The 18,272-nt window shown below is 35.4% G+C and overlaps 1 protein-coding gene across 1 annotated transcript; it reads right to left on the bottom strand.

The window, feature by feature from the left end:
- Positions 1-11,298: 11,298 nt before the first annotated feature.
- On the bottom strand, positions 11,299-18,008 carry RAD51AP2 (RAD51 associated protein 2). The gene is made up of 3 exons (XM_026675587.2): positions 17,195-18,008; positions 16,422-16,517; positions 11,299-11,417 (listed from the first exon to the last, which is right to left on the bottom strand). Exons 1-3 carry the CDS (start codon positions 18,006-18,008, stop codon positions 11,299-11,301), a joined length of 1,029 nt encoding a protein of 342 aa, XP_026531372.2.
- Positions 18,009-18,272: the final 264 nt, after the last annotated feature.

Consider the following 18,272-nt stretch of genomic DNA (forward strand, 5'->3'; position numbering starts at 1 on the left):
TCCCAGCGCTCCAATCACAGCCGCTGAGTCAACCAATCCGGTTGCGGTCCGTGCGGACCAATCAGGTGTCAGGTTTTGGAGTATGCTAATATAGCACACATTTTGACTTGTTTTAAGGACATTACATCAAAGTTGGATCAGCCTGTAGTGTTTTTTTCCACTTTAATTTTGAGTGTAACTCCAAATCCAGACCTCCATGGGTTGCTAAATTTGATTTTCATTGATAATTTTTGTGTGATTTTGTTGTCAGCACATTCAACTATGTAATGAACAAAGTATTTAATGAGAATATTTCATTCATTCAGATCTAGGATGTCTTATTTTTGTGTTCCCTTTATTTTTTTGAGCAGTGTACTTTCTTTTCTTGGAACAGTATGTTCCAGGAATATTAAGCACAAATAAGAAGTAAATTACTTTAATTGATTGATAACAGTCTATACTGGATCATAGTCACAAATTTTATGAAGATATCTTCTTTCAAGGATAAATTTGAAATTAATTCAGATCCATCACAGGAGGCAATTTCTCAAGGAAGGAACATAAAACTTTTAGATGGCAACACATCAGTGCTGGAACATCTGATTTAACTTAAACTATTCTGTTGATGCTTCCTACTCATCCAGCTTCCGCCCACCAGGTTTATTAGCACCTGCGCTGAATTAAGTCTCTAGATGAATCAGACTGAAGCCGTTAGGAAACATCATATTTCAATAATCAGCTGAAGAGAAACAGGACATGTCTAGTTTTTATTGGAATGTGGATAAATCAAAAGAAGATCAAAATGTGTTCCTAACTTATTTAACAGGTGAACAAGGTGATTACTGGATCTGATCTAAAACTAGTAAAATCTGGAATGGCCCTAAGCCCATAACAGTAAAGGTGTATGTGCATTATCAAATATGAAGTTTTAATATTCAACTTGTTTTATTTGTTTATTATTCATTTATATTTCCTATTTCTTAACTGCCCATCTTCCTCAGAGATGGAGTCTGTGTAGTGTTTAGCTTGGTTCCTGTTTCTCTCTCATTCCATTTCCATTACCTCCTGCTGATTGTTCATTGTGAGCTCCTTCAAATAGTAAAATTGGTGACTGAATTCCTACCTAAGAAGGAAAGGTACTGTCACAGAACAAATAATCCTGTTCTTGAAGCTGCGGGATATGTTTTCCTGAAAATTATCGTAACATACACATAGTATAGCTGCCATGTTACTTCATATTTAGGAACAGAAAGAACACAATCTGTTACATGATGCAGAGAAAATTGCTTTGCTCGTGAACAAGATGGCTTTGTTCTCTAAAACTAATAGTTTACATTGAAAGACTATAGAAAGCCACTTTCAGACTACTATCAGTGGAAGAATTCTGCTTAATAGAAGAAGCAAGGAAAGAAAACTTCTAAGTTGTTTTCAGAAGGAAAGTGAATGCCATTTATTTTATTTTACCTTTTCCTAGAAAGAAAGGATTTGATGAGTCAAACTCTGTCAATGCTAGGAAAATAGGGAAATTTGAATGGATGAGATGTTTTTAATGGAAAATTTCTGTATTTGTTTTCCTGTTTGATCTGACTAAACCTTGCAATTCACCATGTTGTATTTTGTCAGTCAGACACACAGAGGAATGATAAGCATGGTATTCACAATCCATTCTACAATTAGGCTCCATTAATCCCAATGGAAACAATTTGATTTTAGAGGTTCAGTGTTTTTAATGGTTTCTGGTGAAGACAATCAATTCCTCATTGGGATTATGAGATTCAAACAAAAATGAATTATTATTTTTTGACTCATCCCTGCTTCATACATTTCTAGATATATTCTTTTCTCTCAAGCTTAAAACCCAAGCATGCACATTAATGATATTATATGAAATGCTCATAATCATTTCTATTGGGTAGAATGAATCATTGAGCATTTACTTAGACTGTATATAGACATTGTGATACAGGAAAAAAGGAAAATAATATGTATGAATTAATATCTCATGCACACTTAGAACCCTTTCCAGATGGGTTGCTCGAGCATTATTCACACCTTTCTAATGGAACATAAAGTTCAATCAGATTAATATTAAAATGTCTATATATTGGGGGCTGATCTGATTCCTCTTCCTACAGATTGACAAGTTCCTTTTTTATTGGCAGTTTGTTCCTCTATCTCACATCATCACTCAGATGTAAATAAAGTATGTATACAATAAGCTTCTTGAAAACTATTGCAGTGCTTGAGTTCTGAGAAAGAGGGGGCAGCGAGGGAAGCAATAAAGTGAACTGAATGAATTAACTTCTTAGATTTGAATGTCAAGGGACACTAAATCCCCAGGAGGGAAGTCTTATTCTGAAATATGGGATATTTAAATGATCCCAGGAATAAAGAAGATTGGGAGGCAGGAGAAACTATCTGCCTCATGGAAAACACAGAGGAAAATCAGACAAATATGGAGTTGTGCCAGATGTTGCTATGCATCTTCTTGGCATGAAAAAAAAATAGCCTGAAAGACTGTTAGAAAAGTGGCAGTTAAAGTAGCTGAGGGTTGTAAAAATGTGGGGAAAATTGCCCAAGAAATGTAGCTAAAAGTTAGGAAATTCAGATAACAGCAATGAATTGAAATGCAGCAAATCCATGAAAGAGAGATAGGAGGTAACAGACATAATCTAAATAAATAAACACGAAACTATCAGAAAAATACAGTATGTAGCAAGCTAAACAAATTATTGTTATATTGGTCCACTTGTATTCCTGGATTTACAAAAACCAGGGTCATTTTCAGATTAAGAAAAAAGCTGCATAAAGTAGGATGGAGAGAAAATATAATGAGCGGATGTCCATCTACCCAAAGCTTTATAGTAAATTATGAGCAACCTGTATTTAAAAATTGAGATATTAACTGCTGTGTTTTGCTAAAATAACCAAATATCTTTACTGATTTCATAGGCACGTATTTCCTTTCAAATAAGGCATATTATTTAAAAACAGAGATGTCTGGTAAACTAATAACCATTTTTAAGGTTTATATCACTGATATGCTCCCAATCATCAATTTGTTTTGTTGTTGATATATTATTATCATTTCTTTTATTCATTAAACATAAAACTTGTTCAACTGAACATTTAAAAATGTATCACAAATATTAATGACTGGTGCTGAACTAACAAAATTACCAATTTCTCAGAACCAAAATATTTCTGTGCGTTTTTTTTTGTTTTCAATGTTAAAATTGTAGCACAAGATTTTTGCCAAAATACAATTGACCTTTTTGTGAAAAATTACATTTCATTTCTGAAAGTGCTTAGGATAATCTTCCCTGCTGTTTCTTGACAAGCGTTTGAGAAAAAGCAATGGAAGGAAGCACTCTGCATTACATTGTTGATTATATTGCCAGGCAATTCTCGCAAATTTAAAAATAGTGAATATTTCACTTCCTTTTCTCCACTTGCTTGGACTGTCAGTTGTAACCAAAATAAAAGCTGGTAATCAGATTTTTTTCATGCAGGAATGACTGGCAGAACAATCTGACTCCGAAGAAGCTTTAAAAGTGAAATTATATATTAAAAGCTCCAATGGAGACATTAAAGTGCTTGCACAATTTCCATACTTTTACTATTTCTTTAGTAGAATATTTAGCTATTTTCTAGATATCACTGAAATACCTTCCAGCAGCTCTCAATTTTTTTCCCATTATCAAACTTTATCTTGATCTAGTAATGACAGAACTCTAACAGTTCCATATATTTCAATCAGTATACTTTTCCAACACAGATTTTTTTCTTAACACTGTTTAGTTTGGCTGTTAGTTTTTCAGTAGTAACAACAAGTCTCTTTATCATCTACAGGTGAAACTCAGAAAATTAGAAAGTTCATTTATTTCAGTAATGCAACTTAAAAGGTGAAATTAATATATGAGATAGACTCATTACATGCAAAGCAAGATAATTCAAGCCGTGATGTGTCATAATTGAGATGATTATGGCTTACAGCTCATGAAAACCCCAAAGCCACAATCTCAGAAAATTAGAATATTGTGAAAAGGTTCAATATTCTAGGCTCAAAGTGTCCCACTCTAATCAGCTAATTAAGCCATAACACCTGCAAAGGGTTCCTGAGCCTTTAAATAGTCTCTCAGTCTGGTTCAGTAGAAATCACAATCATGGGAAAGACTGCTGACCTGACAGTTGTGCAGAAAACCATCATTGACACCCTCCATAAGGAGGGAAAGCCTCAAAAGGTAATTGCAAACGAAGTTGGATGTTCCCAAAGTACTGTATCAAAGCACATTAATAGAAAGTTATGTGGAAGGGAAAAGTGTGGAAGAAAAAGGTGCACAAGCAGCCTGGAGAGGATTGTCAGGAAAAGGCCATTCAAAAGTGTTGGGGATTTTCACAAGGAGTGGACTGGAGTCAGTGCATCAAAAGCCACCACCCACAGACGGATCCTGGACATGGGCTTCAAATGTCGTATTCCTCTTGTCAAGCCATTCCTGAACAACAGTCAGAAGCATCTTACCTGGGCTAAAGAAAAACAAAACTGGTCTGTTGCTCAGTGGTCCAAAGTCCTCTTTTCTGATGAGAGCAACTTTTGCATCTCATTTGGAAACCAAGGACCCAAAGTCTGAAGGAAGAATGGTGAGGCACACACTGCAAGATGCTTGAAGTCCAGTGTGAAGTTTCCAGTCTGTGTTAATTTGGGGAGCCATGTCATCTGCTGGTGTTGGTCCACTGTGCTTCATTAAGTCCAGGATCAATGCAGCCGTCTACCAGGATATTTTGGAGCACTTCATGCTTCCTTCTGCAGACAAGCTTTATGGGGATGCTGACTTCATTTTCCAGCAGGACTTGGCACCTGCCCACACTGCCAAAAGCACCAAAACCTGGTTCAATGACCGTGGCTTGATTGGCCAGCAAACTCGCCTGACCTGAACCCCATAGAGAATCTATGGGGCATTGCCAAGAGAAAGATGAGAAACATGAGACCAAACAATGCAGAAGAGCTGAAGGCCGCTATTGAAGCATCTTAGTCTTCCATAACACCTCAGCAGTGCCACAGGCTGATAGCTTCCATGCCATGCCGCATTGGGGCAGTAATTGCTGCACAAAGGCTGTTTCTCTTATTTTTTTTTTTTTTTTTTTTTTCCCAACTCTTTTTTATTCACAACAATATATACATAATAAAAATCTTTCTTTATAACAAAAAAAACAAACAAAAAAAAAAAAACCAAAAACCCCCCAACCCGGCCCAAATCAAGTACTGAGTACATATGCATGCTTATACTTTTCAGAGGTCTGATATTGTTCTGTGTACAATCCTTGTTTTATTGATTGCATGTAATATTCTAATTTTCTGAGATTGTGGATTTGGGGTTTTTATGAGCTGTAAGCCATAATCATCTCAATTATGACAAATCATGGTTTGAACTATCTTGCTTTGCATGTCTATCTCATATATTAGGTTCACCTTTTAAGTTGCATTACTGAAATAAATGAACTTTTGCACGATATTCTAATTTTTTGAGTTTTATCTGTCTTTATCTGAAAAGGTTTCTTTTTATTTCATGTGAATATGTGAGACCTTGTAAAATTTATAATCACAATGTTCAGTCAAGCTTGTATTTTGCTAGAAGACAGACCTAGTTGATTAATAGTAACAGTTTCCTTCTACTGGAAAATAAATGTAATGTCTATATTAATTGGAGACAGGTAGAAGAAAAGTTGCTTTGGTTAATGTTTTTAGAATAGTGATTAAAAAAATACAAAAGCCATATGATAATGATGTACTGCTATAATTGGCAATATTTAACTTACTCTGTTGCATTTGTACTTTTGGGACATGTTTTAATAATCATTATCAGCATCTCTAAGCAAAAGCTGTAGTTTCTGATGGGGAAGCATGAATGAGCTCTAGTAAAGCCATGTACTAATCAAACAATTGGTGCAGTTTCCAAGCTGGAAGGTTGCCCAATGCACCTTTGATCAATTCAATTTGGCATCTGAAAATAAATTCTGATTCAGAAATCTAATTGCTGTGCTCCACACTGTCTCTCAGAGGATATTGACTTTTCGTTTTGACATGCTTTTTAAAAAAATTTACAAGCATTATAATACTGTATGAGAATATCATATTTCAGACATGTTGAATTTACACTAAAATCTCTGACCCAAACTGGAAAAGAAATGGAAATGAAAGCATGTTCTAGTAAATCCTTTATGTTACGGAAAAACATTTATATAAACAACATTTATGTAGAGAATGTTTTAGTAAATAATGCCAGCAAAATATGACCAATGCAACATTGCTCGTGGAAGTTATTTTTCTCCTTTACAGTGTATTTTAAATGATACAACAGGAAGTCGTGCATTTCCAAACCAAATATCAGCTCTGCCAATCTTTATTCTGGTTACTATTAATCCAAATGTACCAATATAAACACATGGCAGAAGAAAGCAATAATGGGTATAAAACCTATGATAACTTCCTGCTTAATGGAAACTATAATTTGCTGTTTTTTTTAAAAAAAAAAAACCTCCTAAATAAACTAAATAAAAATGGCCTTGTTAGTTAATATTATAAAACACCTTTGTACATTTCCAAGAAATCTCTGAAAAGAAAAATGGAATACCAGGGATAATTTGCTATGCAAAAATCTCCAGTCATTATACCCCTATTTTGTCAGATTATTTTTAGGATTTCCTTTCTAGTATGCAAATTTTACAAGTCAGGGGACATATGGTTTAATTTTAATATCAATAAAATATTTTTGTTTCAGATGACAAATGAGGAAAGTTAATATATCTCTGTGGTTTATAAAAACACTTACTTTACATAATTGAATTATTCATAACATTTTGAAAATTCTATTTAATCATTTGCATATGTGATGGGACATAAGCATATTCATACAAATTTGTGTACATAAATATAAAATACAATTACTCTTAAAACAGTATTTAAAATCAAGTATTTTAAAACATAAGGATTATTACCTTTAATTTATGTTGATATGAGTGTTTTGATCAGCAGCTATAGGTCAAGTATATCCTCCCATATGAAACTAAGTTCTTCAGATATGCAGTTTTTGTACTTAAGAAGGCAACCCAAAATTTAACCTAAAATCAAAGTTACAACAAGGTTTCTCTATCCCTTACCATAATATTGTTTATTTAGCTTTAGAATTTTTTATTTTATTTTATTAATTTAAAATAAAGTTTATTTAAGATTGATATATTGAAAACATTTTTAAAAAACAAACAAACATATAAACATGTTCTGTCTCGCCTTTCCTCTTTCCCAAAAGATGAAAGAGTACAAACTCACACAAACTCCATAAAGTTAGTCATGGCCCCTGAGTCCACCAGCACATTCGCTGGAATCCCTTCCGACTGGTTAGCCAAGAAAACCCGAGTGTCCAAAATCAGATGCCGAGGGGGCCCAGAGTCAACCTCCGCTAATTCAGGCGGGTGTTTGATATGTGCCCGGCCTAGGGTTTCCCCCCAGGTCAGGCCTGCCCCATTTCCCGACTGATCATGCCGAGATTCAGGCACAGGCTTGAGCGCCCCACTTCGCTTTAGAGGACAAGAAATAGTGAAATGTCCTGCCCCACCACAATGCAAGCACAAACCCCCTTGGCGTCTCCGCATTCGCTCCTGGGCCGTCAGGTGAGGTCTGACCACTCCTAACTCCATTGGTTCCTCGGCCATTGCCACGACACGTTGGGTGACCTGGGGCGCTGTTAGCACAGGGCGCTGTGGTACAAATGCAGATGGCTGCTCCTGGACGATGCGACGGTTCTTTTGCCGTTGGAGTCGTGCGTTGATGCACAAGCATTGCACCACCAGAGTGTCAAGGGTCGGGGCCGCTTCCACTCAAACTAACTCGTCCTGCAGCTCATCTGACAGGCCATCCTGGAAGGCATCCATTAACGCTGCGTCATTCCAGTTGGAGTCCAGGCACAAAAGCCGAAATTCAGAAATAAACTCTTGCAGGGGGCGCCTCCCTTGGTGAAGGTCCTTAAGACACCTGGCTGCCGTCTGCACTCGTATGAGGTCTTCATACATGTGGCGCATGTGTTGCCAAAAATCCTGGTAATTAGTTAATAACGGGATGTTCTTGAGCAACAAAGGTGTGGCCCATCTGGTGGCCAAGCCAGAAAGGAGGCTTATCACAAACCCCACCCGAGCCTGGTCATCTGGGAAATCCTCTGGCCTCATAGCCATAAATAACTGGCACTGTCCCATAAAAGCCGGGAACATCTCAGGCTGCCCAGAAAACTTATCTGGCACAGCCACCGGGCATTTCTGATGAGGAGGGGGAGGAGGAGCTGCATGAGTCTGCAGCAAAGCAAGTTGGGCTGTTAATTGAGCCACTTGCTGTTGTAGAGTTTGATTTTTATCTTGCAGCTGTTGCTGGTCCATCTTAGGTAAAAGATGGTTTAAGTCTGGTATGGGACAAAAATGTTCTGTCTCGCCTTTCCTCTTTCCCAAAAGATGAAAGAGTACAAACTCACAAAAACACAGGCAGGCAAGCTGGCTCGGATTTTACAGAGTTAATTCTTTGGAACTGATAATATTCTTGGCATTCCAACATGTCCTGCCTGCCAAGTCCGAACTGATAACAAAATAAAATTTTACTCACAGAAAATCACAAGGCAGTCCACAAAATAATCATTCACGAAGAAAATCTGAAGTAAGGTTAAACTTTGTCCCGTACAAAGTTTCAGAAGAAAACACACCCACTTTTATCCCCTGTGAGGTGTGGCCCAATGACTCAGCTCACTCTCTGACCCTCCCATGCCTCCTACGTTGCTGCTCACGTTTTTTTCCCTACGATGCTGCTTAGGATCGAGCCAACACTCTTCCTTTTACTCCCTGTCAGGGGCTGCTCTGATATGCCTTCCTCCTGATTAATCTCAGGCTGTTCCTCTCGGTTGTCTGATGGAACCTGAGGCATTATCAGGAAGGTCCTGGCGAGGAAGGCATTGCCAGAGAGGAAGGTCCTGAGGAGGAAGGCATTCCCAGTTCCTCCTCCTCATCTTCCAGGTCCTCTTCCTCTGACAGCATAGGCTCGGGAATCGGGGCCACAACATAAACCTATACATATACATATACATATATACTTATAAAAATTAAGAATATATATATATATATATATATATATATATATATATATATATATATAGATATAGATATAGATAGAGAGATATTTTCTGAAGTTTTCGCGGGTACTTACATGTATGGTATTCAACTTTGTTCGGGTATTTTCTGTATTGTGTTCGTCTGAAGCCTGATGATGACAGATGAGATTCTGCCGAAATGTTGCTACAACTTTAAAAGCACAACTATAATGACGTGGGAAAATACCTGAACAAAGCTGAATACCATATATATATATACACACACACACATACACATACACACACACACACACACACACACACTTGTTTTCTGAGGTTTTCGCGGGTATTTGTATGTGGATCTTTGGTTATTCGGATTTTTTCCCGCGTAAAATTGGAAGTATCTTGCCGTTTTGATGAAGTCTCATTCGTCAACTTCAGGCTTGTGTCTTCGGCTTTGTGCTTCTCAGAGTAATGTGAGCTTGCAGCTGCTTCTTCCTTTTAACTGCTAGTGGGGTGTGATTTGATTGGGTGGGGTTGGCTGTGTTCTGATAGGGTGGGGGTGTGTTCTCATTGGTTGGGGTTTGGCTGTGTTCTGATTGGTTGGGGGTTGGCTGTGTTCTGATTGGCTGGGGGTGTGTTCTGTTCAGGTGGGGGCTTGGTTGTGCTCAGGTTAGTCTTAGTTGCCGGGGGATTTGAGCTGGTGAACTGTGATCCTGTTGTTTGGCTTTGTGTTCATGGTCGTGCCACATCTTCATGGTGGGCGTCCGTTCGTTTCATGTATGGGTCGGAGGGGTTTGAAGTGGGTAGTGATGCAGCTGCGGTACGGCTTCTGGTCCGTGGTCATGTCTCATCATCTGTGTGAGTGTGAGTCTGCTTTCTACATGGAAGTGTGGTGGTAGCATCTTGTGTGGCCCTCGTGGGTGTGGGTCTGGTGTCATTCTTCATGTTAGGTACACGTTTGTTAATGAGGGCAGGTTTCCAAATGGCTGGTAGGCGGGAGGTATCATCTCGTTTATTCATGCTGTGTGGGCGTTTTTCTATCTCTATGGCTTCTCTGATTATTCTGTTGTTGAAGTGTTCAGTTTTGGCGATAGTTCTGGTATTTTTAAAGTCAATCTCATGTCCTGTGGCTTTGAGGTGTTGGACCAGGGAAGAGGTTGGTTCTTCTTTTTTGATTGAGTTCTTGTGTTCTTCACTAAACATGTGGTCCTTAATATACCAAAGTAAATAATAAAAAATTACAGTAAAGCACAGTAAAGTTGAACATAGAAACGTTTTAATTCTTATGAGGGAATGGTTGAAAAACATAGCTAAAATGGATTCTTGTTTTTAGTTAATAAATGCCAGAATAAGATTTCATCCAACCTGAAGAGCTTTATCAATTAGTTCTAATAGTGTGTGTGTGTGTGTGTGTGTAACTTTATTAGCAATATATTAACATTAATTCAAGTTTGGCAGAGAAACATTTCAAAAATTACATAAGCAATTTGTCAGAGGATAAAATGGATAAAAACCATCCATGTCTAAGACTTTGGACTTACAGCATGATAAAATAAGATAAAATAGACGGCCTAGAACACTGTTTTATAAATAGTTAGACATCCCATTAACTTTGATAGAAGTTCCTTAAGAAAGAAGTGGAGAATGAATGCACACTTCTTCCTCTCTTCTCAGCAATGTGTTAGCTCTGTATACTAGGTACAGATACATGGATCATTTTATAAGCACTTGTACAAGAGACTAAATATTTAACCGAAATATCCATGGAGGAAAAACCATTTTAATCTTAAGACTATTATAATAAAAAGTACCATTAAATAAACATGGCTCAGAAGATTCCATAATGGTTTCAGATGAATATACAACTTGACTATTGATAGGTATTTATTAAATTGCTATATGATATGACACTACATCTATTTTACGCTTTGATAAGATACTTTAATAAAAGGAAATAACTTAAGCATATTTATGTATCTGATTTCTATGCATTTCAGTTTAATAACATATAACAGTGTTGTACCTACATTTCACAGAATACTTTTATCAGCAGTTAATTTTAAAATCACAGTAAATTTATAGGCTAGTGCTTTATATATTACAATAATAATGAAATATTTTAATTATGAATGTGATAACTATTTTAAACATTTAATGCAAAACAATCTTTGCTTAACAAGTTGTTAATAGTGAACTATTTTAAATACGGATGAAGCTGCTTGAGTTTAGCTTTCCTTGACAATCCAACTCTTAAAGGACCGCAACATGTTTTCAGAGGCTGTATTCTTATAATTCCACTGAGTAAACAGTTTCCTACATTAAAAAAAAACAACATCTTGAAATCATATCAGAAGTGTGCATTTTCATTATTTCTTATCAAACAAGTTTGATGGTGATTTTGTAGAACTCAAAATAAATTTCTAGAATGACAACCAAAGGAACAAAGGAACTATTGATGCTTTCACTCCTGAAAACATCTAGTCAAGTGCAGTAGTAACTGTTTTTCAGGTAAATTATTTAGAACATGGAGGCACATATACAAATGCTTTCCTTTACAAAAAATGAAATGTTATCTCCCATTCAATTATTTCCCAGGTCCAACCATGCTTAGGTTTTCAAAGGAATTCGAGATAATCATGGTAATAAAAAGAGACAGTATGCTTTCCCCACACCTAGGAGAAAATCTTCTACTTTTCTATTTTGCCTGTTATCAAACCATCAAGGTACAGCTATTTTTTCATCCATTGAAAAAGCTACAGTTGAGAGTAGTTGTCATCATGGTTAAGTGCTATGTGTATTAAAAGGTATTTTATATCAGCTTTTATATGCCTTTGCTCAGATTTAAGTTATGCAGCATGCTATTTCCTTAGTGACAGTGTTTTTTAATCTAAATTTTAGCTAATGGTATGATTAACTATGCCTCAGCAGTTGCTTTTGATGTTAAAGCTGACATTAAAGAAGGGTAACTTTACCTATAGGAAATAAATAGAAGATTGTGTCAGGCCACATAAAGTATGCTAGGGAGCAATGAACAGAGGTCAAGGTAGAGCTATATATGTCAGACATTATTCCCTACATTTTATTATCAGATTTGGTTCAACTATCAATCCAACTGATTCCAGAGCATAAAAAGGAGAGAGAAGATTATTTGTACATAAATTGGGAAAAATATCCTAGTTCCATTGCACTGAAATTGTAACTATCAGTGCCAACTGGGGTGAAGGAGAAGTTTAAAACATTTTTCTTTGTTTTCCATTAATTTTTTTACCTCGAGTTGTTTTTATTCTTCAACAAAATTTACCCAACTTCATTCAAAACCAGTTTAAGGGAGTGATTAGAAATAGAAGTATGGTAGGTAAAAATTATCTAGAAAAGGGCTTAATGTTTTCCTGGCTTGCCAATGCCACAGACTAATTTTCAAGAATAAAAAAGTCCCATAACTTCAAAAAAAAGAAAAAGAAAGAAAAGAAATAACACTGAATGAAAATTATATATTGTATGTGATCAGTGTTTGCTTTGGCACAAAGGTAACAAAATGAATAAATGAACTAAATGATTGACAGGTTTTTTTTGTCCTGCATTTTCCCCCATCCTCTGCATATGATCTGGAGCAGTGGTCACCAACTGATGAGTCGCGAGAAAATTTTGGTGGTCCGCAGAGAAATGTCACCCCCCAGAGCACCCCCCAAAGCAATTAATCCAGGCTTCCCGGGAATACAAGGCAGCGCTGCCCACATGGCCTACGGGAACCCTCCCCGCCCACTCACTCCTTACCTGGCAAACTTGCCTGTTAAGTTGCTATTTTTCCTTTTTTTTCCCGACCATCAGTGGTTTTGCTGTGCTGGGAGATTTAGATTAGCTAGAAAGCAGGAAACTGTTGGGTTTCTTGCTTTCTAGCTAATCTTTAGATCTTCAGCTCTACTTTTAAGCAGAGCCGAACCTTCCTTAGGACTGAAGTTTCTATTATTTAGTGCAGACTCAGGTAGCCGATGGCAGATAGATAGATCTCTGAATGAATCTGTAATTCTGTGAGCAACTCAATCTGCCTACCTGCTTTGCCTGATTTTGGGTAAAAGTTCTTTTTTTTTTATAAAAAATTGAATATTTACATACATGATGCTTTGTGAGTTTACTTGCTAGCAAATTTTATGGGTTTGCTTGCAAGCAAATTTTATGTGACAGCTGATTGCAGATAGATAGATCTCTGTGATCAACTCAATCTGCCTGCCTGCTTTGCCTGATTTTGGGTAAAAGTTGCTCTTTTCTTTATAAAAAATTCAATATTTACATAAATATTTATAATATTTACATACAAGCCATGCCCAGCGAGTCACATTACCACCAAGCCACACCCACAAATTAGGCCATGCCAACAGAACCGGTTGTTAATAACTTTGAATCCCACGCCTGTATGTTTGTTTGTATGTCCATACTGATTTGGAGGATTTAAAAGATTAATATGCAATTGAGACCAGAGGTTTTTTTTGGGGGGGATTGATGATTGGTTGGGGGAAAAACTCATGGTACTTTGTTTCTGTGTCTGTGTGTGAAAGAGAGGGAGGGAGAGGTTAGATCTCTCTCTCCCTCTCCCTCCCCCCCCCTTCCCACCAAGTCAGCAAGCCACCGTCAGTCAAAATTCATATTAGTGGTTCCTGGGATTTAAAATTATGAGTTTGGTGGTCCCTGAGGTCCAAAAGGTTGGCGACCCCTGATTTGGAGGGTCTTTCCATCCCCAGGAGGAGCTCTGTGGATGTGTTATCAATGGTTTACTTTTTCAGAGTTTTTAAAAAGATTTAAAGTAGACAGAAGATTTTATGGTTTTGTACGCAATAAGATTATGGAACTGAATTATGTACAAATAATGAACATGTAATTGCTAAAAGGTATAAACTTTTATTGACATTTGGAAGAGAACAGATGAAAGAATGTAAATTAGGCTAAAATGTTTATAATATATAGATGAAATAATGGAAAAATATGTGGTTGAAAGTATTGAAATTTATACTACTTCATTATCTTCAAGAGAACTTTTTATAAAATGATGCACCTTTGGTATATAACATCAGAAAACTTATTTAGAATGTATAAAGACATTTCAAACATATCTTGGGAATGTGAACAGGAAGACAGGAATATCATGTTTAATTGATGTGTAAAAAGCTAGAAAATTTTGGATTCAATTATAACATGTTTGATGGATTTGTAAAAAAGCTGGAAATTTTTGGGTTCAAATACATACTGATTTGGAGGATTTAAAAGATTAATATGCAATTGAGACCAGAGGTTTTTTTGTGTGTGTGGGGGGGGATTGATGATTGGTTGGGGGGAAAACTCATGGTACTTTGTTTCTGTATATGATAACTGCAACAAGATGCATAAAGATGCACAAAGATTGAAAGATTTGGAGGAGGAATGATTGGTGAAGATGATGGAACTTGCTGAGATGGCTAAATCAATTTCATGGATTAGAGAAAAGATAGTATCTAGTATGTTTAATGCTAACTGGAAACCCCTTATGGACTATTTGTGTAAAATGGAAAATATGAATTTATTATTTATGGTTTTATGATTAGACAGGATAGATTATAGAAAGTAGAGTTGTAACTATAGAGGAAGAGATAAATTTGTAATTGTAATAATTACTGTAAACCTACTTCTTCGTATCTTTTTTCTTACTTTTTAAAGTTTTCTTTTAATTTTTATCTTTTCTTGCAGATTGATTTCTTTTCTTTTTCTCACTTTATAATACTTGTATTAGTTTTTATCTTCCTTTAAAAAAAATCTCATATATAGATATTTTATATGGATGCATAGAGAAAGAGTTCTAGTAAGAGATGGAAGCTGTTGGTTACAACTCAATTCTACTTATTACATCAGCACGAACTTGAGGAGCAAAGACACAATTCTAGAACACATAAGAATTTGTAATAAAATTTAGCTATCAAAATTATGCTTTGGGTAGACAATTACATTAATTTCAGTTTTCCTCCGACCTCATTTTTGTAATCTTATTTTTCATCTGATTCACAGAACATGACACCACCTAGCTATTTTGACTAAACTGAAGAAGAAAAAATCTAAACAATTTTAGTTCTGTTAGTGGGCTGGATGAGAAATCACAGAAAACCTCAGGATTATAGACAATATAATCTGTCATCCCAGTTACATAAAAGATCTCAGACTTCCTAAGAAAATTGAACTCCATGAAGAGGAGAATTTATTGCTTTTTCTTTTATTTCAGCATCCAGCCAGGGTGTCTCCTACATGTTAAATGTTAAATTTAATTGAACACTATTTGCTTTTAGGGTTGAATGTATGTTTCTTTTTTGTTTCATTTTGTTTGTTATAGTTTTACTGTTTTATATTGTATTTTCCATGATAAAACAATAAACACATTAAAAATTGAATTCCATAGGTAATTTCCCTAGCAAGAACATTTCAACTATCATGGAGTGAAGGCCTGTATCAACATCCCCCCCAAAACAGTATGTTATGTAAAGTATGCCAAGTAAACAAGAACATAAATACTAATCCAAATGGCACACTTTGTCACCAGACTATAACTTTGTACTTATCTTTGCAACAATATGGACCTGCAAATTAGTGGCAAAGCCTTGGGTATACCAACATCTTTATGAATGACCTAGAACAATGCTTTCTTAATTCTTATCTCCCAAAGCCTCTCCTTGACTTGTGATTTATTGATTGCATTTTCATAATCTGGATGTATCAAAATTAATCCCTTTTCAAATGCCATCATGAGTTCAACATCTTCTACCCCCGACAACTACAGCCTAGACTTATCTATACAACATATCCTTTGATATCATTGTAAAACTTACATAACAGTTTAAACTATATATCAGTGCAGCCATTCTATGTATCTGATGAAGTGAGCTTGACTCACAAAAGTGTGTATCTTTTAATAGAATTAATTAATCTACCAAAATCCCTAAATTTTTGCTGCCATAGATTAACATGGCTCTTCTCCTACAATCCCAAAAGCAGGTTACAGCAAACCATTCATGTGTTTTAAACAAGATAACTAGATAGGACAGTATATGAAGTGTCTCAATTTGAACTTGATTCAAGAATGATTTTATCATCTTTTACACACTGATTTTTTTTTAGTTTTAGTAAAATGTTGTTTGAGTTAAAATGGTATTCACATTAAAGTGTTTGAACTCAAAGCTCACCTTGGAATCCAACAAATCAGCCACAAACTCATATAAATTAAAAAATTTTTACTGCATAAATTAAACTAAAATATAAATATATAAAAGTGAAAATGCTAAATTATTATAAGGCATAATTTACCTCTTTCTGTTGTTAAATTATAGCTTCCTTCTTTTGTGAATGTTTGAGATACGAATGCAGGGTTCCAAGAGAAAGATTGTTTACAATGAGCACGTTCTTAAATTTGAAAAACAAATTCACAATAAGCATTATAGTTATTAATAGATCAATTTGAACTTTACTATATACTACACATTAGGTCTACACAATGTAGCAACTATGTGGTAAAATATTCCTAGCTTGAGATAATATATAAAACTTCATATTATATACTTGATATATTTGATATATTTATATATTTGATATATTTGATCTAAAATATAGCAACTACATTTAAAAAAACACCCTAATGCTTTATTACATCTTTTCCACTATAGTATTGATATATTAGCTCTTACCAAACCTGATTGTCTACTACAAATTAATGTGCCAAGCATGACTTATACTGATGGTTTGCACTGGATCCCCTTTTCTTTCTTTTTCTGCCAATGTGATCTGAACAGCACCAGGCAGCTAAACGCAGTTGCAATTTAATACTTACAATACTTCCAGTATAGTGTTGCTTTGTGGAAAATGTTACTATCATCATTTAATGTCCCAATGTTTCTGTTACTTAATCAAGAGTAGCACCCAATGTCAATCCAAAATTAAAGCTACTGCTACCAACATCTTCACAAATATATTTTAACAAATATTTAGATTTGAAAGAGATCTGTGCATCTTTTTTATAGTGCAAACCTAGTACTATTACATAAAATAATCTGACTCACATATTTTTAAACTCATTTACTTACTTTCAGAAGATGAACAGAACAATTCTTCATCTGACAGATTTGAACTGTAGTTGTGGGGTATCTCTTGCTCTCCAAATTGTATGTTCTGGTGAAATGAACTTTTTGTATAGCTGTTTTGCTTTACCCCAGATGTGCAACTCATAGTAATATCAGTTGTGGAAATGACTGGATTGATATTTCTGTTAACTTGATCTGGTATGTTGTCAGAACAATTTAGTACATGAGATTCTTTCTCAAGGATATTTATTTCTGTTTGTGACAGGCTATTTTCATTTGCCTTACTAATTTCATTGAACATACGAAGCTCTTCCAGTACTAACTCAAATTGATCTCTTCTGTTAGTTTCTGAAGAAAAATGCTCTTCTCTTGAATCTTCACCTTTTTGTTTTGTAGAACATGAGGCTGTTAATTTGTCCACAGAATTAACAGACTTTGCACATTCGTCTTTGAAATGTAGCTCACATAAATTCTGAGATTGGTTTCTTTTGTTTACATAGTTCTTCCCAGCAATGGTACATTTTGTCTTATTTACATCCTCAGCAGTTTGGTTTATACATAGTATTTCTGACTTAATTGTGCCACTGAACAAAATATTGTTACTACCCCAAAAGTTCATATTTTCTATTACTTTAGCTTTGGGTGCCTTAAAAACATTTGATATCCATGTAGTTTGATATTGGTATTGTAAAACACTCTTAAGTTTTTCAAATTCAAAGCACCTTGGCTTTGCTTTTTTTCCATATAGGGAAGTTTTACTCCACTTTGTTTCTACACCGATTGCTATATTTTGGGTTAGAAAAAGGTTATGAAACATGTTGGGAGTAAAATGTTGACTAACATGTAAGGAATGTTTAAAAAGTCTTTTGGAAATTGGGAAAAATTTACCATTAATTTTGTGTTTTAGCCAATGCCTGTCTTTGAAATACTGAGACGTCTTACTTTTGATTTCTTGTTTTAAAAGATAATCATTTGCAAATAACTTGAGTGGCGCACAAATATAAGTTAATGTTTCAGAATGATTGCTAGTGAATCTTTTATCAGCAGTTATGCATTGTTTGCTATATTTTTCATCAGTAAT

This window comes from Notechis scutatus, chromosome 1, assembly GCF_049901735.1.
Source record: "Notechis scutatus isolate UNSWTSFEM ecotype Mainland chromosome 1, rNotScu1.2, whole genome shotgun sequence".
Lineage (NCBI taxonomy): Eukaryota > Metazoa > Chordata > Lepidosauria > Squamata > Elapidae > Notechis > Notechis scutatus.